Source organism: Podarcis raffonei, chromosome 15 (assembly GCF_027172205.1).
Source record: "Podarcis raffonei isolate rPodRaf1 chromosome 15, rPodRaf1.pri, whole genome shotgun sequence".
NCBI lineage: Eukaryota > Metazoa > Chordata > Lepidosauria > Squamata > Lacertidae > Podarcis > Podarcis raffonei.
Window position 1 is genome coordinate 25,050,346 of NC_070616.1, and position 23,769 is coordinate 25,074,114.

Consider the following 23,769-nt stretch of genomic DNA (forward strand, 5'->3'; position numbering starts at 1 on the left):
GTTCAAAAGCATGCCAGTGCAAGTAGATAAATAGGTACCACTCCGGCGGGAAGGTAAACGGTGTTTCCGTGCCCTGCTCTGGTTCGCCAGAAGCGGCTTAGTCATGCTGGCCACATGACTCGGAAGCTGTACGTCGGCCTCCCCAGCCAATAAAGTGAGATGAGTGCCGTAACCCCAGAGTCAGTCACGACTGGACCTAATGGTCAGGGGTTCCTTTACTTTATTTCTCACTTTCCTAAATCCAGATCTCCACATATCCACAGCAATATGTGGGTTGTTGTTTTGTCAAAGCTCATGGAAATTTGTCAGCATTTTAGTATGAGTCTCTCTTAAAATACTTTTTCATATATAATTTTAAGTAACAGACACATTTTTGCAAGTAATTCCCCTTTGCAAAGGCATTTTAATGTTGTTTTCATTGTGGTGCATTTTTATGCACTCTTCCCCCTAATATATGCATCAGGGTTATTTTTTAGAACTGCATTGCAACATTTGAAGAAGTGGGCATTTTGAAGCTGAATTCTCCTGCAGTGCACAGATTGGTTAAAAATGTGCATATTAGGTCATTTCCCATTAACGTGCAAACAAAACACAACTTCTCCCCAGTCCAGACTGCCTGCTGCACCTTCTGGCTTCTGTTAAGCAGCAGTGATCTGGCTTCAGCCTTAAATGTCCTACCATTAAAAATAAATAAAATAGAACCCCCATAGTTTCTCAAACTTTCTTTTAAATGTACAAAGTCTTGTCACTTGTCCGTATCTTTGGACTGAAGACTAGGGGGTGGGGGGGATCCAGTTCAAGCTGGGAAGAATCCCAAAAGCCTTTAAGATTTGTCAGCAAATAGTTGGTGGTTATTTAAAAACTACCAGAACTGCATTAACGTAATTAATAGCAGGCAGGGTAAAAACCACACATTTCCTCTCGCATGTTGTTCCTTTTTGCCCCCTCCACTGGTTCCACATACAGAACCCAACACAGCTGGCTGTTAAATCTTGCATCTGCACTGGCAATGGAAAAAACATACCCTATCTCTTCTTAGGGGCCCCAGAGCGGTTTAGTTCCAGGGACTGAGGGGCAGCTACCACCGTGGCATTGGCTATCTGAGGCAGCTCTCCCTCTCTCTACCTAATAGTAGGGCCGGCCCTGTTTGGAAGGGAGGGTTATTTAACCCTTTGTCCCCACCACGGTTGCAATTTGCAGAAACAACCATTGGTACTAGTGGCTTATTTTTCAAGATGGCAGCTATGCAAAGGTAGAAATGCCACCTCAGATTGGGCCCTCAGCCTCTCAGCTAATTCACCAGCTGATCTAATTAACCCTCAGCCCATGCCATGGACTACTTCATCGGTTGCCTTTTCCATCCCCATTATCCAATTTTAGACCAGGGATAAAATATAGGTCCTCAGGCCCGGGGACCCTAGGTGGCCCTCTGGGGCTCTCTATGTGGCCCTTGGGGCTTTCCTTCCCAGGCCACACTCCTTCCTGGCCCTGCTTTTCTTCCTCCTTGCCCAGCTGGAATGTGTCTTGCTTGAACTCTTGCTTGCCTTGACAGAGGATAGAGAGGAATGTTTGAGTGTAAGTGGAAACCAGCCTACTGTTCCAAGGTCAAATTCACCCTTATTGGTCTGCTCAATTTACCTCTGGCCCTCACCACCAGTGGCCCTCAGAAGGAAATGTGGCCCTCAGGTTGGAAAAGGTCCTCACTGGTGCTTTAGAATATCAGCTTTTTGGACCTGAAAGCCGTCGCTTGTTTGGCTTAGGGCAGCTGTCTCACTTAATGCCACTACCAAGCTGCTCCACGTTTGTTTGCAGACACCCTGCTCTACGCAGTGCTTCCCCTCCCAGAGAAACGGTGAATTTGATAAGCCTTCAAAAGAAGCATCCCTTTGACACCTCTCATTCCTCCTATAGGCTACTCATCCAGAAGCACTCTGAAGGTGTCTGAAGCTGCCGGCGAAGCGTTCCGGACCGAAACGAGGCAGGAAATGGCTCTTGCTGCGGCAAGCCTCTCGCCTGCGCCACCTTCTTGGTCCACACCAGACAGATCCCAGTTGTTGCAAGAAATCCAGACCAGGTGAGATGCATGGGTTTTCCTCAAGCTCCAAGGCCCAGCACAAAACACCCAGGGGCTGGGGGCCTTGGGCTACCCTCTAATGACACCCTTGCCATTGGCATCACCCTAAGATTTCCCCTCTTCTGCACAAGCACGATGCAGAACAGTTGTGCAAAACAGGGAGAGCTCATCCCTGAAAGGCCATTGGATAGGCAGTTTCTTTTAGGGAGGAGCCAACACACTGCTCAAGCCAATGGGAAGGCTGGGAAGGAGCTTACGGGTTACTACAGCTCTGTGCTGTCTTAATTCTTCATGGGATTGTGGTTATGATGCTTTTTCTTCTTGGCATTCACAGTGTTTAGAATCATGGGGCTCTTAAGCTCTGGGACAGCTCAATTGGTAGAGCATGAGACTTAATATCAGGGATGTGGGTTCAAGCCCTGCATTGGGCAAAAGATTCCTGCATTGCAGGGGGTTGGACTAGATGATCCTTGTGGTCTCTTCCAACTCTGCGATTCTATGATCAGATGAGATTCTGCTTCCCCACCTTGGCAAGTTCCAAGTCCTCCCCAGCCTCCACTGAGGCTCTTTTCTCTGCAGAAAATTGGGGGGAGAACCAGCACCCATGCTCCCTCTTCCAAAGTGGCTGAAGTCAGGGAAGATAGGGAAGATCCATTCCTCCTCCAGTCCACATTCCCACCATTCAGTCTCTTCCTTTTGCTCCTTCCTCCTCCTGCATCAGTGCCTTTCAATCAACATCTGATCCCAGCAGCCCTTGGGGCTCATGACAGCTCCCGCCTCTTCCTGCCATTCTTTCAGCAACGGGAGAATCAATTCATCTCTTTCTGACAACAGCAGCTTATAAATCTGCCAGCACCTCCTGACATTACCTGTGATGTTGTTTGGGCAGGATTTTCTTGGAGAAGCACGCCAGCGAGATGGTGCACCTTGAGCTGTCCTTGATGGCTGAGGAAATCAACATGATCTCTTGCTTTTGCGACTCCTCCAAGCTGAGAAAGGACCTGGTGAGAGAGCTGTCTGTCACAGAGAGGGGCGATGGGCAAGAGACAGAATTTGCTTTATGGAGTGTCCTCCAATAAATGAGATCTTTAAAGGTGGATGATTGGTCTTGATGCTCAGCATCCAATTATCTGAAACGGTTGCATGAATCAAAAATGGTGCTATGGTTCCCAGGTAGATTTGGAAAAGAACCCTGGAGAACAACTGTCAATCAGTGTAAAGTCTGGAAAAGAGATTGGGAGTTTGTGGCCTTCTAAATGTTGTAGGACTCCACCTTCTATTATCCTTGATCAAGGGCCATGCTGATGGGAGCTGGAGTCCAACAAGATCTGGAGAGACAAAGCTTCATTTCCGAGCACAATTCAAAGTGTTGGTGCTGCCTTTAAAGCCCTAAACGGCCTCAGCCTGAAGGAGTGTCTCCATCCCCATCGTTCAGCCCGGACACTGAGGTCCAGCGCCGAGGGCCTTCTGGCAGTTCCCTCCCCGCAAGAAGTGAGGTTACAGGGAACCAGGCAAAGGGCCTTCTTGGTAGTGGCACCCTCCCATCAGATGTCAAGGAAAAAAACAATTACCTGACTTTTAGAGGACATCTGAAGGCAGCCCTTAGGGAAATTTTTAATGTTTGATGTTTTATTGTATTTCTAATATTCTGTTAGGAGCCGCTCAGAGTGGCTGGAGAAACCCAGGCAGATGGGTGGGGTATAAATAAATTATTATCATTATTAGCATCATTATTATCATTATTCCCCACCCCTGGTGGTTCCCCCACCCCAATAGCCTGACCCTGAATAAGGCATCTCCCTACACCCTGATGTATTTACTGAAACCTAAAAGCATGAAATCCAATTTCCTGATAAAGTCTAATTTACCAGTTCACACTGGAGTCTTGTTGAGCGATAGTGACTTCTCCAGGTTAGCAGCAAAGGCTGAGGAAGGTTCTTCCACTGCCACCCGAATGTTGACATTTTTAATATCCGTTTTGTGTTCATTGATACCTTTGCATCAAGAAATTGACCTTATTGCCCTGTGCTTCCCATATCCCTATATTTCCAGGGAACAACACGAAGGCATAACTTGGGAGCGGCCAACGACTGGGACAGCCTCCTGAAGGAGCTGGCTGAGTATCACCAGCATGCTGAAGAAGAGCTTAGACAGCAGCACTGGGAAGAAATTAAATGTGCCGGGCTCAGCCCCGAGGAAAGAACCCTCAAAGACGGAGCTTTATTCTCTCTGGAAGAAATCCTCCAGAATCTTGTGTCACTGGGTGCCGACCTGCAAAAAGCAGGGGGCCCTTCTAGATTAGGCCTTGCAAAAGCAAACAGTGTGAGTTGCAACTCCCGGAGTCCTGTGCTTTGCAGACTCCTGTCTTAATTCCCTCTCTCTGTAACCTGTGTTATGCAATGACAGGGTGGTGTGGATGCATTTGGCAGAGAGGTGGGTAAGGTTCGATCGGTGCGTGGGTATTATGGGGAGAGGGAAAGGTAAAGAGACTTTGGGGAAAGGGCCATAGCTTAGCTGTAGAGCACATGTTGTTTGTTGTTGTTGTTTAGTCGTTTAGTCGTGTCCGACTCTTCGTGACCCCATGGACCAGAGCATGCCAGGCACTCCTGTCTTCCACTGACTCCCACAGTCTGGTCAGACTCATGTTTGTAGCTTTGAGAACACTGTCCAACCATCTTGTCCTCTGTCGTCTCCTTCTCCTTGTGCCCTCCATCTTTCCCAGCATCAGGGTCTTTTCCAGGGAGTCTTCTCTTCTCATGAGGTGACCAAAGTATTGGAGCCTCAGCTTCAGGATCTGTCCTTCCAGTGAGCACTCAGGGCTGATTTCCTTAAGAATGGATAGGTTTGATCTTCTTGCAGTCCATGGGACTCTCAAGAGTCTCCTCCAGCACCATAATTCAAAAGCATCAATTCTTCGGCGATCAGCCTTCTTTATGGTCCAGCTCTACTTCCATACATCACTACTGGGAAAACCATGGCTTTAACTATACGGCTCTTTGTTGGCAAGTTGATGTCTCTGCTTTTTAAGATGCTGTCTAGGTTTGCCATCGCCTTTCTCCCAAGGAGCAGGCGTCTTTTAATTTCGTGGCTGCTGTCATCATCATGGAGCCCAAGAAAGTAAAATCTCTCACTGCCTCCATTTCTTCCCCTACTATTTACCAGGAGATGATGGGCCCAGTGGCCATGATCTTCGTTTTTTTGATGTTGAGCTTCAGACTGTATTTTGCGCTCTCCTCTTTCACCCTCATTAAAAGGTTCTTTAATTCCTCTTCACTTTCTGCCATCAAGGTTGTGTCATCTGCATATCTGAGGTGCTTGATATTTCTTCCGGCGATTTTAATTCCGGCTTGGGATTCATCCAGCCCAGCCTTTCGCATGATGAATTCTGCATATAAGTTAAATAAGCAGGGAGACAATATACAGCCTTGCCGTACTCCTTTCCCAATTTTGAACCAATCAGTTGTTCCATATCCAGTTCTAACTGTAGCTTCTTGTTCCACATAGAGATTTCTCAGGAGACAGATGAGGTGATCAGGCACTCCCATTTCTTTAAGAACTTGCCATAGTTTGCTGTGGTCGACACAGTCAAAGGCTTTTGCATAGTCAATGAAGCAGAAGTAGATGTCTTTCTGGAACTCTCTAGCTTTCTCCATAATCCAGCGCATGTTTGCAATTTGGTCTCTGGTTCCTCTGAAGAGCACATATATAAACAAATGCTCATCCCTACTGGGTTTCCCATTGTTGTAGCTCTAGATCCAGCACAGAGAGGAAGACAAGCCTCAGTGCCTCTTCTTCTCAACCCAATGTTCTAACCTGCTAGCTCTTTGTTCTCCTTCACTGGCCCACAAAGCTTGATAACACCACCTCGTGTCAACAGTAGGGGAAAGGTCCAATTTGGACCACACTTCACAAAACAAGGCAGATCCCTTACAGACTTGACAGGAATCATCAACTTAGCAAAGAGATTGGTTTGACCACTTCAGCAGCCCTTTATTCTTTGCAGAAGAGGGACGCAGGTGGCTCTGTGGGTTAAACCACAGAGCCTAGGACTTGCCGATCAGAAGGTTGGCGGTTCGAATCCCCATGACGGGGTGAGCTCCCGTTGCTCGGTCCCTGCTCCTGCCAACCTAGCAGTTCGAAAGCACATCAAAGTGCAAGTAGATAAATAGGTACCGCTCTGGTGGGAAGGTAAACGGCATTTCCGTGCGCTGCTCTGGTTCGCCAGAAACGGCTTAGTCATGCTGGCCACATGACCCGGAAGCTGTATGCCAGCTCCCTCGGCCAGTAAAGCGAGATGAGTGCCGCAACCCCAGAGTTGGCCACGACTGGACCTAATGGTCAGGAGTCCCTTTACCTTTACTTTATTCTTTGCAGAAACCCCATTCCAGGGAGACAAAAGCATAGGTTTGGTGGGGACCCCAAGGATGACATCTAAACTAAAAAATATGTTTTTATATATACTGGAAGCCACCCAGAGTGGCTGCCGAAGGCCAGCCAGATGGGCAGGGTCTAAATTATTATTATTATTATTATTATTATTATTATTATTATCATCATCATCATCATCATCATCATCATCATCCCTCCTGGCAAAAAAACAACGAACTTACAGCAACGTTATCTTTTGGTCTGCAGGAAACTCAAACTTTGGAGAGCAAGCTGGGCAGAGGCTCAGTGGCTCAGAAACTGCGAGCCACGGCAAGCAAAATAGTGAAGCAAGAAGCTATGAAGCAATGGTGGATACACAGAGTTCTGGATTGTTACAACCATCTCCAGGTACAGCCCAGCCTCTTGTTTCAGAGGAAGGGCCATAGCTCAGTGACAGAGCACCTGCCTTGCATGCAGAAGGTCCCAGGTTCAATGGTCGACATCACCAAGTAGGGCTGGGAGGGAACCTTCTCTGAAAATCTGACTGCCTGCCAGTGTAGAGAATACTGAGCTAGATGGACCAAGTGTCTGACTCACAGCTTCCTCCACCTCAGTTCTCCTACTTTTAATGGGTAACTATATCCTGCATAGGGACGCAGGTGGCGCTGTGGGTTAAGCTCCTGTTGCTTGGTCCCTGGTCCTGCCAACCTAGCAGTTCAAAAGCACATCAAAGTGCAAGTAGATAAACAGGTACCACTCCGGTGGGAAGGTAAACGGCATTTCCGTGCGCTGCTCTGGTTCACCAGAAGCGGCTTAGTCATGCTGGCCACAGCATGCTGGAAGCTGTACACTGGCTCCCTCGGCCAATAAAGCAAGATGAGCGCCGCAACCCCAGAGTCGGTCACGATTGGACCTAATGGTCAGGGGTCCCTTTACCTTTACCTTTACATCCTGCATGCACTATCTTCATGAGTTGTTCTAACTTTGCTCGGTTGCAGCTCCTCCCATGGTGACGCCACTGCTAACATTGGTGTGAATTTCTCTACTTTCTGCCCTAAGAGATGGAGCTGTCCGGAAGACGTATTACAGGTTCTGGACAACTTATGCTACACAGCTGCAGGGGAAACGGTAGCCCGTGAGGTGTCCCAGTCAGCTGAGCAACATCAGGTGGAGAGAGTGATGGCCTTTCTCCAAAAGTCCTCTAAGGAAGGCGAAATACTTGTCTCTTTCAAAGAAATGGATGAAGCTGAGCTGAGGAAGCTACAGGCACTGATCCAAACGGAACTGCAGGCACAGATAGAGGAAAAGGTACAGAAACTGCGCTCCATTGGCCTGGCTGCATCTAGATGTGCCTGTCAGGCTTTGGGGAAACAGCTTCCTGCCTCCCTTTGGCTGTGGATAAGCAGAACAAAGCAAAAATAGTCTCTTGCCGTTTAAAGAGATTTTAATGATCACAGCAAAAGAACAGAGTCCATTCTTGGAGTGAAGGTGCTCCCAATTAAGGTTTCCACCCACTCCACCCCAAGTCACCCAAGTCACTTCCTCGTCTTGCAATCTGATCTCACAACCACTGTGCCTTCTGTGCAGCTACCTTATCTAATCTCCTTGACCTTGGACTGATCAGCTGGACACTTTCCACCAAACTGGAGTCTGTTCTTCTCCCTCCCCCCCCCCCTCTCTCTCTCTCTCTCTCTCTCTCTCTCCCAGTTCTTTTTCTCCCAGCTATTCACTAAGTTCTTCCTAACTTTTGTCTTCTGAACTCTGTCCCTCTGCAAACCACTGCTCCAAATCTATACTGTCCCACTGCTCCTGAGAAGATTCAGGATCCTGATCCGTAGCAGGGGGGAGGGGGGAGGCTCTATCCATTCCTCATCTGTGCAGCCTTCCTCAGCATGGTCCCTGACAGTGCCCCAAACTCAGGATTCATCTGTAACATATCAGGAAAAGGCAACAGCTAGAGGTAGAACACCAACTCTGCATGCATAAGGTCTGCATGCAATGATCTGACTCTATGATTATCCACACTTGCCTTTCATCCACTCTTCCCTTCATCCTTTTAAAAATGGTTCTTCAAGGCTTTCTCAATGTTTCCTCCAGCTGGAAGCCAAAGAAATGGACGTGATTCAGGAGGTGGCCAAGCAGACCCCAGGCTCCGCTGCTGCTGAACAATTGGCGTATTTTCTCCTGACTCAGAGGCATCTACGGCAAACAGTCCTGGTATCAGAAGGTATCTCAAGGCTTCAAAAAGCAGTCCCCAGAACACCAGGCGATCAGAGCTCCACAGAAGACCTTGCTCAGGAGGTAGGAACATGTGTTCCTGCCAATAGATGTCTCTAAGATATTTTTGAGAGCGGAGAAGAATGGCTGTCAAAATTGCAGCATTGTGCAGATACTACAGGTCAGCTACTCTGAGTGCTGGAAGATTGACAGGATGTAAAGCTGTCTTATATTTAGCCTCAGCCAGCCTTCAGCCACCTTTTGCTCTCCAATTGTTTTGGACTGTAGCTCCCATACATTTCAGCCAGGGGGCAGCCACTGGGAAGGCCCTGTCCCTCACTTGATTCAGCGGGGGGCACCCAGAGCAGGGCCTCCAAAGGGGATCTTAAGGTTCAGGTAGGTATGTATGGGAGAAGGTGAAGGTAGCCTGGCTCCAAGCAGGTACCTTTGAATGCAGGGCAGCAGAAAGCAGGGGAGGTCTGTTTGCTTGTCAGCTTCCCAGAGGCTGAGCACAGCTGAAGGCAAAATTCTATGCTAGATAGAATGCATGCAGCAAAGCTCTTCTATTGCTCTCTCTAAACAAAATAAAAGAGGGTGGTCTTCATCATATTGAATCTGGGCCTTTCTGTGTTTCAGGAGCTGCTTGTGGATGAAGAGATGAAGGGTGTTGCTCAGCTGCTGAAGGGGAAAAAGGAGTATGAGGACTCCATGTTGGAGCTGCAACACACAGCACGGATGCTGCAGTTGAGGGAGAGGCAATTTCAAGAGACGGTCCAAATGCTGAAGGCTCACTCCTCAGACAAGGTGACAATGAACTGACATTATTATGATGCATTGAAATTACATCCTGCTCTTCCTCCCCAAGCAGCCCAGGGTAGCAAACAGACACTTTAGAAACAAAAAAGAAAGCAAAAACAGTAAAAAATATATATATCTAAAAACCATTACAGTGGTACCTCAGGTTAAGAACTTAATTCGTTCTGGAGGTCCGTTCTTAACCTGAAACTGTTCTTAACCTGAGGTACCACTTTAGCTAATGGGGCCTCCCGCTGCCGCGCAATTTCTGTTCTCATCCTGAAGCAAAGTTCTTAACACAAGGTACTATTTCTGGGTTAGCGGAGTCTGTAACCTGAAGCGTCTGTAACCCGAAGTACCACTGTAGAAGGTTTGCTGTTGCAGCTCAATTCCTGTTTGCACTGGCTTGTCCTCTGCTACCTCCCATAGCAGCCAATTTGTGTTATGCCTCATGGTAGCCATTTTGAATGCTGCTCACAGCCTTTCCTCAAAATTCCAAGTGTGCCCACTAACCTGCAAAGACTCACAAGCCCTACATTAACAGTGACTATTTTTGCTGACTCCTCTGCTGTTGTGCAACCTAACCACTGCCTGTATTTCCTATCTTTCTCTCTCGCTGTTTCAATGTGGCCTTCAAACAGCAGCGCCTGGAGGATGCTCGCCAGATAGCCAGTGGACTGCAGGACTTCAGGAAGCAGAAAACCAGAGAGCTGGCAGAGCAGCTGAGAACTTACCTGCTGGGCAGCCAGAAGGCAAAAGAGGGAACCTCAAGCAATCCCAGTCCACCCCAGGTAGGATTTGCCAATAGAAGCCATTGGTTTTCTGCAGGGAAGATTCAAAGGAGGTTGCCAAATGAGAAGAAGTAAATCACTTCTTGTTTCTTTAAAAAAATTAATTGAAAGTCATGGTTTCTTTCTGCCCTGCAGAGTGAAAGTCCTCCTCTAGAAAAAAAAGGTAAAGGAGGAAAAGGAAAAGAGAAATGGGTGGATTCCCAAGAAGCTAGGTTGGTGGAGCTGGAGGAATCTTACCAGGAGCAAATATTGGAAGAGAAAGCAAAACTGGAGGATCAGCTGGAAAGAGGGGAAATGAAGAAGTGGTCAAAGCAGGTGGGAGCAGGAGGGCTGGCCCTTCTCCAAAGGGAATGAACATTGCCATTCAAATGGTGTTCATGCACCACGTCATGTGATCGATTATGTGGGGCGGGGCTTACCTGGGCACTCCAATATTTTTTTCAAGTTGGCACCCCTGCATGACTTCTACGCACACAAAATGTAGCTCTGTGTCACTGAAGGAGAAACTGTAGTTCCTGGCTCCTGCAGTTTCCAGTATTGTGAGGTCTATTAAAGAGGCTCAGAGCATTATGCAGAAATGCCCATAGTCTGTCCCAGCTGGACTCCAGGAGGTGGAGGGTCAGGACTTACGGATATTTAGAGGGAATGCAGACAGCAACTCAGGGCTTAACCCTTATTCTTGTTAGAAACTGATCAGAGAACATGATGAGACGGTGACCTTCTTGGACAAGGCGTTTCGCCAAGATGTGCACAAGCTCAGAGGGAGGATGGAGAAAGATCAAAGGAGAAAATACTCAGGTCAAGAAGATGGAAATTCGCTGACTTCTGAAGCCGCCTCTTTGCCAGGACAAAACCAACCCAGCCTGGCTGAAGACAGAGTTCTCTCCCTCTTGGCAGAAAGTAAGTCTCCTTGGCTGCTAACAGAAAGTTAAGCCAGCCTTGTCACTCATCCATGGCTCAGTGAGCACTTTTAAAATAAAGAGAGTGACACTCAGTGATGGAAGCTGAGGCTTCAATCACATAAATGGAGAGACCTTCATTGGTTGCTAGCAAAGCTGATGGTTTCGGAGTTGCTGTCTCAAACCAATAGCCCCATCTGAGGTTTGTTTACTTGGGCCATGTTAATGCCATATATTTTAAACACTATTATACCACTTTAACAGCCATGGCTGTTTAAAGAGAATTATGGGAGCTGTAGTTTGCTAAGGGTGCTGAGAGTTGCTAAGAGGTATCTAGTTGTCATCGCCGTCCCAGCTACAATTTCCAGAGAGATTTAAAAAGAATCCCTCAGGGATCTCTGGAAATTGCAGCTCTCTGAAAGGACTAGGTTGTTGTTGTTGTTTAGTTGTTTAGTCGTGTCTGACTCTTCGTGACCCCATGGACCAGAGCATGCCAAGCACTCCTACCTTCCACTGCCTCCCGCAGTTTGGTCAAACTCATGCTGGTAGCTTCGAGAAGACTGTCCAACCATCTCGTCCTCTGTCGTCCCCTTCTCCTTGTGCCCTCAATCTTTCCCAACATCAGGGTCTTTTCCAGGGAGTCTTCTCTTCTCATGAGGTGGCCAAAGTATTGGAGCCTCAGCTTCAGGATCTGTCCTTCCAGTGAGCACTCAGGGCTGATTTCCTTAAGAATGGATAGGTTTGATCTTCTTGCAGTCCATGGGACTCTCAAGAGTCTCCTCCAGCACCATAATTCAAAAGCATCAATTCTTTGGCGATCAGCCTTCTTTATGGTCCAGCTCTCACTTCCATACATCACTACTGGGAAAACCATCGCTAGGCACCAAAAGCCTAGGTACCTCCTAGCAACTCTCGGCACCCTTAGCAAACTACGGCTCCCATAATTCTTTGGGGAAGTCATGTCTATTTGAATGTATGGTGTAAATGTGGTGTTGGTCAACAAATCCCATGGGGTCATAGCCATTTCCAGAGCAGCATGCTGAGCCGTATCCAGAACTACTTTCTCTCACTCTCAATTTCGGTTTCTCCCAGTTTTTCCTTTCTTAAGTTCAGTTCACCTCGTTTATGCATCAGTATGCAAATTATCCAGCAAAAAATCTGTACGAAAATACAAGTGCATTTTTGGCCACATTTTTTAGCAACATAAGAAGTTGTTTAGCTCAGTATTACTTACACTGACAGGCAGCAGCCATCCAGGATTTCAGGCAAGAAGCATTTCCAGCAATACATGGAGATGCTGGGATTGAATTTGGGATTTTCTGTATGCAAAACCAGTGCTCTTTACTAAGCTACAGCCCTTCCCCTGATAGTTTTTTCCTAATATATATGTACATGCTTTTCCCGTGATATCAGCCTTACACACACTTTTTTGATGCTGTTTTTGATTGGGAAATGGCATCATCAAGTTTGGAGGAGTGTGAATCTCAAGAATAGCTGCATTAAGAAGAGAAATGAACAATTTCCTCCCCCACCCCACAGGCAGGAGGGGTGGCAGGGATGTGAATGTGTCTACACCATTCTTTGTCTTAGATCACACTAACTAGATTAATAAATAATAATAATAATAAAATTTTATTTATATCTCGCCCTTCTCAGCTGAAGCCGGGTTCAGAGTGGCTAACAACAGTAAAATAATGCAGCATTCTAAAATCAATGCTCCTCCCTTGCAGATATCAAGGTCTTGAAGCAAACTGAACTCCTAGTGAGTTTACGAACCACCCTGCTGAATCCTCGGTTCACAGCTCTTCTGTCTGGTAAGGCTTCCAAAGTGATTGTTGTCACATCATCTGATGCTCCGTCTTACTTTTGCAAAGAATTGAAGGCTCCTGTGCACACCGGAACGAGCTATATTGCATGTTAGTTATGAAATGCGCCCTGTGAGTAGCCAAACTTGGCCAAAAAAACACCTGCCAACAAGCAATGTGTATTCTCTTCCTGTTTGTGTAGATAGCAATGGATCTGGTGGTGTGACATCTTCCAAGCTCCTTGCTCTTCTGAAGGATGTGAATTGCCAAATCCAAAAGTGTGCAGCGGCAGTTGGACTGCTGGACGTCCATCGTCCGGAATATGGTAATTCCTTTGCATTGCACTCTCTGTTCTGCTTTCAGTAGACAAAGGTTTCAGCACCATGGACAGGTTCTTTTCTGGAGGGAGGCTACTGGATCAACAGCTTGATTGGGGCCTTGGTTCATTGCCTTTGAAGATATAACAGCTGTTCTTGCTCTCTGCCCCACCCGACCCTCTGTCCATCTCTCTCTCTCTCTCTCTCTCTCTCTCTCTCTCTCTCACACACACACACACACAATATAGCTATGCCCCATTTACTCTTGTGTCTTATCTCTATGACCTTCTTCTTCTCCTCTCTGCTGCCCGCTTCCTTCTCAAACCATCCCAAATTCTTTTAAGAATTGACACATCAGTACAAATCAAGTAATTCATGAACACTTGATATGCATCCTTTTATCCTTAAAAGCAGTATTTTATTTTTGTCTCTGTTGCTTTAATTGAGGGACTTTGAAATGCATCAGCCTATATTGTACAAACAAGCAAAAGTAATTAAAATGAAATACCCAAGAGAACAAATGTATTTTGGTTCATGTTTATTTTTGCTTGCAGATAAAGTAAATTCTTTTCAGGATATAATGGACACTCAGATGGTCCCTAAATCCAGAGATCTTGTCCCTCTGCTCACATCAACCCTTTCTGCGAGGGAATTTGTCGTGTACCAATACGGAATGGTGATCCTGAAATTCCTCAGGCCTCATATTGGCGTAAGTGTTCACAAGGTTTTTCAGGGCAACAGTCCCATGGAGTGCACAATGGTACGCTTTGCATGGAACCCAGCAATCTGAGCAGAATCTTGAAAAAAAGATTGACTTTTAATGGCTCTGGACTGAAACATATGCAGAGGAATACAGTGGTACCTCGGGTTAAGAACTTAATTCGTTCTGGAGGTCCGTTCTTAACCTGAAACGGTTCTTAACCTGAGGTACCACTTTAGCTAATGGGGCCTCCTGCTGCTGCCGTGCAATTTCTATTCTCATCCTGAAGCAAAGTTCTTAACCTGAGGTACTATTTCTGGGTTAGCAGAGTCTGTAACCTGAAGTGTCTGTAACCTGAGGTACCACTGTAATGCCATCTTCTACTCATGCTACTTTTGTGCCACCCCACCCCAAGAATTTCAAAAGCAAGAATAGAGCAACAATGGTGCTATTCATTCAAAGCACTGAGAGACAGTATTTCTTCTCTTAACACAGCCTTCACAAACATGGTGCCCTCCAGGTGTTGTTTGACTACAATGCCCTTCACCCCTGACCATTGGCCATGCTGGCTGCTGGTTCTGCTGAGCACTGGAGTCCAACAACATCTGTAGCACCGGGAAGACGAAGGCTGTCTTAGCTGTCCATCACTCCATGTGGCTCCCAGTTCACATCACTCTCTCCCTAAAGTCTTTATCCTTTTTGTCTGCAAGTTCTTTGAGCTTCAGCCCCTCTGTGATGTATTGCAACCATGGAAAACCTCCCACAAAGAAATGGCCAAGTTAGCCCTCCAAAACATTGAGCAAAGTGGTTTGATTTCATGTCTGTAATTAAAGAACAGGCAGATTGAATGTGAAGGATGTTTTGTATTTGAGAAAGTGGCAGTCTTATTCTAAATTCTGGTCAGATATGGCTTGTGCTTTGGATGTACAGTGCACCAAAGAGGCAAAGCATATCCATAACAGATTGTTTTCTTTCAATGTTAGGCACCAGAGATTGATCTGTGTGTTGCTTCCAGCATTCCCTCCAGCAACACACCAGGAAACGCCTTCCGGAACTCTTTCTATTATCAGGTACGTCCTTGTGACAGAGGGAATCTTCCCCAAAACAAAATGAAGAACAAATGTCCCACACAAATGAATGTATGGACCTTCCTTACATCGTGTCAGGCCACTGGTCCATCTAGAGCAGCTGTGAGGAACCTCAGACCCAAAGGATAAGTGTCCAAGACTCTCTATCTGGCCATGGGACTCTAGCTGCCAGGCACTTGGAAGCATCCCACAATGAATTTTGACATGTGGGAAGGACAACTGGCCTGTCAGTCATGTGGTGTCACATTATTGATATACTGTAGTTGACATGTCGGTTGTTCTGCCCACCTGTCAAAGGTGGCCCTTAGGATGGGACCAAATACAGGGTGCAGGTCCCAGCAAAAATTCACTCCCACTAGAGGTAATGTTAGCCAGCAACTTAGAAAGCTTTAAAAGGGTATTAGAAAATCGCTGGGTGATATCACTGGTTGCTAGTTGTAGTGGTAGTGTCCTCCTGTCAGGCTTTGGGAAATCGGATCCTTCTCCTGGTGGCAGTAAATAAGCAGATCAAACGAACGGAGCGTTCTTACCAGGTAAGTTTTGTAATAATCACAGCGAGAGACAAAGGGATGCATCTCTCTCTAAAAAAGGGCATTGCTCCCAGTAAAGGTTCACCCTCTCCATCCCCATTAATCTACGTCACTCCTATGTTGTGTAATCTGAGCTTGTTGGCACTGTGCTTTCTGCTCTATCACTGTCATAGCCCATCTAGTTTTAGGCAAAGGGAGGTCAGGAATGCTTTCTAAAGATAGTGCATCTGCCAGCTGTCTCTCTCCTGGTGTTTCCTCTTCTAGCTGTTCTTCACCCAGTATTTCCCAGCTTTCCCCTCTGGACTATGCCCCTCTACAAACCACTGTTCAAAATCAATACCGTCCTCCTGCCATTGGGAAGGTTCAGAAAAGGGGGAGGGCGGCTCCCACCATTCCTCCTCAGTCCAGTCCCTGACACCTCCTCCGCTATTGGAGACAGTGTTCCTCTGAAAACCAGTCACACAGGTGAGACAGTGCAATTGTGGCCACCTGCTGATTGCAGGCTTCCCATAATGGGTACCTGGTTGGCCACTGGGAGGACAGAGCACTGAGGCAGATGGGTCTTTGAGTCAGGCTCTTCTTATGAATTCTGAGAAAGGAGAGAGAGAGAGAGAGAGAGAGAGAGAGAGAGAGAGAGAGAAGATTGAAGAACTTTATAAGTATCAAAAGCCTGAAGACGAAGGACCTGGAGCTAAAAGCATCAGTCCTCAGTCTCTCTCATGTGTTCAGTATTTATCTATTTATTTAAATGTTGCCTTTTCTCCTTCCTTAGACCTCTGGCAACAAACTGTTCGTTCTAAGGGAGTGCCTGAGTTGCGTGGGCAGTTTTATCCTGCTTCTCGTTCACTGCCTGGCCCACATCGCTGCCGAAGACCTCAGCCAGGATTCCAGTCCAGCTTTTCGGAGGCTCTTTTACCAGGTACAAAGCAGTCACAACCGTGTAAATCCGTGGACCCTTAAAGGGCATGGTAGTTAAAGGTTGGGACACGGGTGGCGCTGTGGGTTAAACCACAGAGCCTAGGACTTGGGTCGCGGTTCGAATCCCCGCGACGGGGTGAGCTCCCATTGCTCGGTCCCTGCTCCTGCCAACCTAGCAGTTCGAAAGCACGTCAAAGTGCAAGTAGATAAATAAGTACCGCTCCAGCGGGAAGGTAAACAGTGTTTCCGTGCGCTGCTCTGGTTCACCAGAAGCGGCTTAGTCATGCTGGCCACATGACCCGGAAGCTGTACGTCGGCTCCCTCGGCCAATAAAGTGAGATGAGCGCCGCAACCTCAGAGTTGGCCACGACTGGACCTAATGGTCAGGGGCCCCTTTACCTTTGCTAGTTAAAGGTTGGCGGCCTCTTGGGTGAGACTCCGGGTGTGAGCAGACTGGGAAAGAGCAATGTGGTATCCATCTGTGAATTCCTGTCATGGAGAAGCTAGTAAGAGTGTTCCCTGGTCCCACACAAAGAAAACAGGGACCAGAACCTCGACAGAACTATACCACTAAGCTGCTTTGCCTAGGCTCAGTGTGTCATTTCTGTTAATAGATAGAGTTTATATGCAGCAGCAGCAGTTAATATTAGTTAAATGAATCCTTTACTTGGAGCACATGCTCGGTTGAACAGTATTCAGACTGACACTTTGTATAAAATAAGGAAGTTTGTGTTTATTAAAGGAAGTACATTCTGGATAGGAAAGAATTCTATAGCCCTAGCTAGCTGTCTGTTTGGAGAAGCAAAGCAGCCATGCTTGCCCCTTTGTTCTCAGAAGATAGATCCAAGATGACCTCTTGTCTTGAGGTCCAGAGAAAGAATGGGAGGAGGAGCAGGAAGCTATAAACAGGATGCAACCTAAGACATATCAGTCTAAACATCGGAGAGATAAAGAAAAGTCAGTGCGGGGATAGTCACAGGGATGGTTTGGGATCTTCACCCATGCAAACCCCTCCCAGCAAGCTGAATTGCACCCAAAGTTCCAACAATTTCTATGTGCATCTGTATGAAAATCAGCAAGGATTTCGGTGTGCTGCTTCCTTCCTAGCCCTTCTCTGTGGTTCATTAAACAAGTAGAGATAGGAATTTAGAAAACCAAGCAGGGTTGCTGTTAATCTGGGCTCTGCCAGGCCTGTACAAGCACACCTCATTTTGTTGTGTTTTGCTTGATTGTAGTTTGCAGCTTACAAGGACATGGGTGCAGCTCCAGGTTGCCTGCCCTGTCGTGTGTCCACCCACCTCCACTACTCCTCTTCTCCAGTGGATCTGGAGCCAGGTTTTTCCCTTTCCACCCCTATAGACTACAGTATAGCGTAAACATAACTTTTATATGCACTGAGTAACACAAAAATGTGTGTGAGACTCACTCTGTTGCAATATTCAGTTCATTACGGCGGAACCGAACCCGCAATATCTCTGAGGTATAAGCATCATACCCAGGGGTTATGGTGTGCTTTGTGCACACAGTAGAACAGCCATGATGGGTGAAAATGGATTGTGTGTGTCTGTTCTGCAGAAGCTGCTTGGATCTTTATGCACCTATTATGCCCAGCAGTGGAAGTTGTAGGGGCTGCTTTTACATACTCTGTTGTGCACATTCCCTTTAGCTTGCACCACAATTCACAGTGCCTTTCAGCGCCAGCCACCTGAAAATTTTTTAACACTTTAAAATATCTGCACTTCCTCTGCCACTGTCCTCTGGTCCCTGACCTGGACCAGGTTCCAGCCCAGCTCAGCCAAGGAGCAAAATGTTTGAAATCCACAAGCCCACTACTGAGATTGGTCACGTTGATGATGTGCCATTGATTCAGCAGAATTTAAGTGCCGTAATCAACCTGGACCCAATGAGGTGTCTTGGTTAATTTTCCAGGCAACTAGAAGTCCATCCAGGAATTTGCTTCCAGCTCTGTTATGCTCCAATGAGTGACTTGCCTGCACCATGAAAATAGCTCCAAGGGATTCTTTGAGACCAACAGATTCAGCTTGCCGTGAACTCATCTGAAAAGTTATTCTGATAATTTTTCTTTCTTTCCCCCTACCCTTCCTTCATATTTCTCTTAATTTTTGCTACCTTGAAATAATGTGCATTAAGCATACTTAAGGAGAAGGTGCAATATATATATAATTAACTATATTATTTATCATTGCATCGAAGGCACTCAAGGCTTGCCTGGGTGAAATGTTCTCTCTCAGGCTTCAGACGTCAGCAGTTCTGGAGGACAGTAAATCCGCTGCAATGATGATTAACGAGGCTTTTCTGAAGGGAGAGGGGCTCGCAGATGAGAAAATCAATCTCCTCTCAGGGCTCTTGGATGCCAAAGTGAAGCCTTCTGAAGACTTAGAGGAGGAGGTAACTCTTCACACACACACACACACACACACACACACACACACACACCAATCCACTCTCCACCCCTTCCCAGGGTCCCTTGTGCCACCCTAGAGAGAAAGACTGGTTGCTTCTCAGTCAAGATTGAAGAAGGCTGGGATAGCCCTGGACAGCTTCACTATATGTTTATGAATTTGCAGGGGGGGGGGTTGCAAAAAATATATATACCATATTTTTTTGTGTATAAGACTATGTTTTTTTCTCCTAAACAGTAATGTCAAAACTTAGGGGGCGTCTTATACACGGATACATCTCCCCCCATTTTCTTAAATCTGAGTCCCCAAATATAGGGGGCGTCTTTTACATGGGGATGTCTTATAGATGGAAAAATACGGTATGTTGCAGCATGGAGCAATTCCTGTTCAAGCTTCCAGCTAGCTGTATCCTTTTCCAGGATATTCCATTCCCCCTTTTCCCCGCCCCAGTTTTCTGTGCCATCCCCAAAGCAGCAGGTCAGCATACTACTTTTAAATGATCACAAAGTATTAACAAGCAAAAGTCACATACAAAGCCACTAATAGCTAGCAAAGCTACAAAACAGAAGGTGGGAGACTTATTGCCCTGCAGTTGCTGTAGTTGAACTCCAACTCCCATCAGTATCCGACAGGTCAGTCAGGGATGATGGAGGTTGTAGTTCAACAATAGTTGGCCATGGCTCTCTGTCCTTGACATGCAACCAGCACAGAAGTTCCCACCTGCCTGCATAACCCCTGCAGATGTACCCAATAGCACCTGCTGCTTTGTCGAATTCTAGGGTTGGAAGGTCCACCAAAGGTCACCTAACCCCCTGGATGCAACGCTAGAGAAGCAAATTCATTAATGGTCACCTTGCCTTTCTTTGCAAGCATGAGAGCCTCTTGCTCGACGTGGATTTTGATGACTCGCTCAGAAGCAAACTGCCTGGAAAGAAGAAGGAATGTTATTCCCACATCTTGCCCAGCGGCGAGGAGATTCTCCCATTGACAAGGTGAGAGTGGTCCAAGTCACAAGTGGTGGTTAATGACAATGTACTGAAAACAGGTGGGTAGTCAGCCTGGGGCCCTCCAGACATTGCTGGGTTGCAAACCCCATCATCCAGGACCATTGGGCATGCTGGCTAAAGCTGATGGGTGATGGAAGCCAGTGCAGTGCAGTGTATACACTTAAGGTCTAGTTTGTTCAGCGAAACTGGGTTTTGTGAAGTTGTCCAAACCCAGCCCTTGTGAAACGGTTGTTGTTGCCATTTTAGCTATAGTTTGGTATTATGTCTTACCACGACTTCCTTGCATAGCCATAGTTCGTTTGTCCACTCCATCTCCAATGCTCACCAAGTTGCTTGTCTATGAGACAAGCCATAGATCATTGAACAAAATGCTTAAAGCAAACCATGGCTTAGTGTTATGTGTCAGTGCATTCATTGTCTCAGTCATCTGTACAACAACCTTCGAAAGTAGGCGAATATTGCAGGTAATGAGGGCTGGAAGAGAGCAGTTTAGCATTGGCAACCAGAAGGCTAATGGAAAGTGTGAAGTCGGGAAGCTAAGTTTCCAAAGTCACACCCACAACATACATTTATATCTTGTGGCTTCCCATAAGGACTCCTGGGAACTGTAGTTTGTGAATGATGTTGGAAACTGTAGCTCTGCGAGATGTGGACAATTCCCAGGGTCCTTTAGAGGACAACCATGACTGTAAAATTATTGTAAATGTGCTTTAAATGTATGGGTGTTGATATGGGCTCAATTACTACACAGCATGCACCAAGGCGTGTCAGGAACGTGCCCCCCCAGCACACCGGGAGAGTCAGCCTCGGAAATTGAGCTGAGCGAGGAAGAGGCTGACTCTGTAGATGAGAGTTGTTTGTCTGATTTTAGAGAGAACAGCCTGGGGCCCCTCCTCTCCAGGGAAGAAGTGGTTAGTTCCCAAGGGAAGGAGGAGTTGGACGTCGGCCAAGGCATTGCCAGGCAACCAGCAGATAAGACGGTGTTAGAGACTGAGTCTTCTGAGGAAGAGGTAGCTCCGCCCTGCGGTCCTAAAATGAGGAGATTAGAGAGGCTGTGAGAGCAACGGAAGGGAAGGAGATGAAAGGCGGGATTTTGGCGTTCTTCCTGTTGGGGATGGAATGATGAGTCAGACTGAGCAACTAGATTAATGAGAGCAGGCAGATTGCCATGCTCTGAATGTGTTTTTCTTTCAAATAAACTTGTATAAAACTGATGGAGAGTCTTCACTGCTTTATCGGGCTGCTCGCTTGGCCAGAGATCATTGTAAGGCCTGATCTGACCCTTCCTCCCTTTCCTTAGCTCACTGGCCAGCAGTTACCCCCACACCACCCCCGAAGCAGCAGCAGACAAGCTGGATGTGCTCAACGAGAAGCTGGTGACACTCCTACAAGAGGAGGAAGAGTGCATCTCCAGGAGCGGAGATGATGGAGCTTCACTGTTTGATGAGCTCAAGGCCATCGGCTTGGAGAAAGACTCTCTGCTGAAGGAAATAAAAGCCCTGGAAAGGAAAGTGGCAGAAGCCAAAAAGGGGAGGCCGGAATGAATGGGGGCAGGAGTGAAAGAGGCAACAAGTTAGGATTGTGCCTCTCAGGTGGGCACCATTGCCATTTTTAGAGAGCGAGGTTCATGGTGAGTTCCAGCATCTCTTTTTTTCTAGAAAAATAGCATTGGAGACGCCTAATCGCCCCCAAATGCTTGACTTGACATAGCTGCCTGTTTTCTCTCCCTCTGCCCCAATGTACATCTGCAACGAGTCGTGTAATGTCAGCTTGCAGCTTAAGCCAAGGATGGCAAGAGTCCGTCGCCAGGACATGATTAGCAAAGGATTCCAGTTCTCAGTACAACTGGTTAGTTATGGTGAGGCCCACACGAACACAGCAAGGCTGGTAAAGACCATTCCCAAGGCAATGCGTACATGTTGTTGTTGTTGTTGTTGTTGTTTAGTCGTTTAGTCGTGTCTGACTCTTTGTGACCCCATGGACCAGAGCACGCCAGGCACTCCTGTCTTCCACTGCCTCCCGCAGTTTGGTCAAAATCATGCTGGTAGCCTCGAGAACACTGTCCAACCATCTCGTCCTCCGTCGTCCCCTTCTCCTTGTGCCCTCAGTCTTTCCCAACATCAGGGTCTTTTCCAGGGAGTCTTCTCTTCTCATGAGGTGGCCAAAGTATTGGAGCCTCAGCTTCACGATCTGTCCTTCCAGTGAGCACTCAGGGCTAATTTCCTTAAGAATGGATACATTTGATCTTCTTGCAGTCCATGGGACTCTCAAGAGTCTCCTCCAGCACCATAATTCAAAAGCATCAATTCTTCGGCGATCAGCCTTCTTTATGGTCCAGCTCTACTTCCATACATCACTACTGGGAAAACCATGGCTTTAACTATACAGACCTTTGTTGGCAAGGTGATGTCTCTGCTTTTTAAGATGCTGTCTAGGTTTGCCATCGCCTTTCTCCCAAGAAGCAGTTGTCTTTTAATTTCGTGACTGCTTTCACCATCTGCAGTGATCAATGCGTACATACCCTACAATATTTCTCCAATGAAAATAGGGGCATCCTAAATAATAAATAAATAATAATAATAATAATACCCTGCACATTTCACTGGGTTGCCCCAGCCACTCTGGGTGGCTTCCAACACATATAAAAACGTAACAAAAGATTGAACATTTTTTTAAAAAACTTCCCTATATAGGGCTGCCTTCAGAGGTCTTCTAAAAGTTGTATAGTTACTCCTTGGCTCACAAGGTTGCACAGCTCCATGCTCTCCAACATTTGTCTGATGAAAATAGGGACGTCCTAAGGAAAAGCAGGGCATTCCAGGATCAAATCATGAAACCAGGGTGGCTTCTGTAAATTCGGGACTGTCCCTGGAAAATAGGGCCACTTGGAGGATCTGTGCTTAGTGGGAATCTGAGATTAAAAGGGAGATCAGAGGGAGGCCCCATCCTTTGCCATTTGCAGGTAAAAACACTGAGCACGGGAAACTGCCTTATAGCTAGTGAGGCCATCGGTACACCTAGCTCAGTATTGGTAAGACTGATCGCACCAGCCCAGCTCTCCAAGTATAGAGTATGGAGAATTCTCAGCCCTACCTGCAGATGCTGAGGATTGAACCTGTGACCTTTCGCATGCAAGGAAGATGCTCTGCCATTGAGCAATTCCCCCTGCAATACAAGCTGAAGAGTCTCCGATTACATCATGCCAGATACTTCCTTCCCTAGCCCATCTTCCTGTTGCTTCCACTTGAAAATGCTATCAACATTAAGCTAGAAGGAAATGCCAAATATATATTTAGTGGCTGACCTCAACTCTGAGGGTTTATTCACGTTAGCTTTGGGGAAAAGTAACATTTGCCACAGCTTGGCATTCGGATCGTTGCATTTTTAGAACAAGGGAGCGAGGAGGATGGGGGGGGAACCTTATTGATGGGGTAGGGGGGCAGAGATCATTTGTCCTCATGTCTGCCTATGGAGACAGGCAACCTATGAAGATAAGTAGAGATAAACTGGGGAGTTGCAAATGAAATTAGTACATGGCTTACCTTGGGCAAAGGGCCTCAAAGCCCACTGCAAAAACTTTGTTCTCCTAAACTTTGTGTTCCGTTACTACTTCGCCACCACTTGTTCAGACATGTCCCTGCCACAGTAACGGTGGCAGGCATTTTGCTCCCCACCTGCCCCACACTTTCCTTTATCAGCAGGTTTTTTTGGGGGGGTTGTCCATTAGGCACTAATGGCCCACTCCCAAACCCTCACTTTAAACATCTATTGCAAATCAAGTAAACATATCTAGCATTGTGCAACAGCAGAATTCATACCGAGCCAACAAACAGATAA

The 23,769-nt window shown here is 46.8% G+C and overlaps 1 protein-coding gene across 1 annotated transcript; it reads left to right on the forward strand.

The window, feature by feature from the left end:
- The first annotated feature begins 2,940 nt into the window (after positions 1 to 2,940).
- On the forward strand, positions 2,941 to 13,315 carry LOC128403139 (uncharacterized). The gene is made up of 11 exons (XM_053367804.1): positions 2,941 to 3,078; positions 4,127 to 4,396; positions 6,710 to 6,850; positions 7,502 to 7,750; positions 8,540 to 8,743; positions 9,296 to 9,463; positions 10,096 to 10,245; positions 10,381 to 10,560; positions 10,932 to 11,145; positions 12,875 to 12,958; positions 13,152 to 13,315. Exons 1-11 carry the CDS (start codon positions 2,992 to 2,994, stop codon positions 13,313 to 13,315), a joined length of 1,911 nt encoding a protein of 636 aa, XP_053223779.1. The 5' UTR covers positions 2,941 to 2,991.
- Positions 13,316 to 23,769: the final 10,454 nt, after the last annotated feature.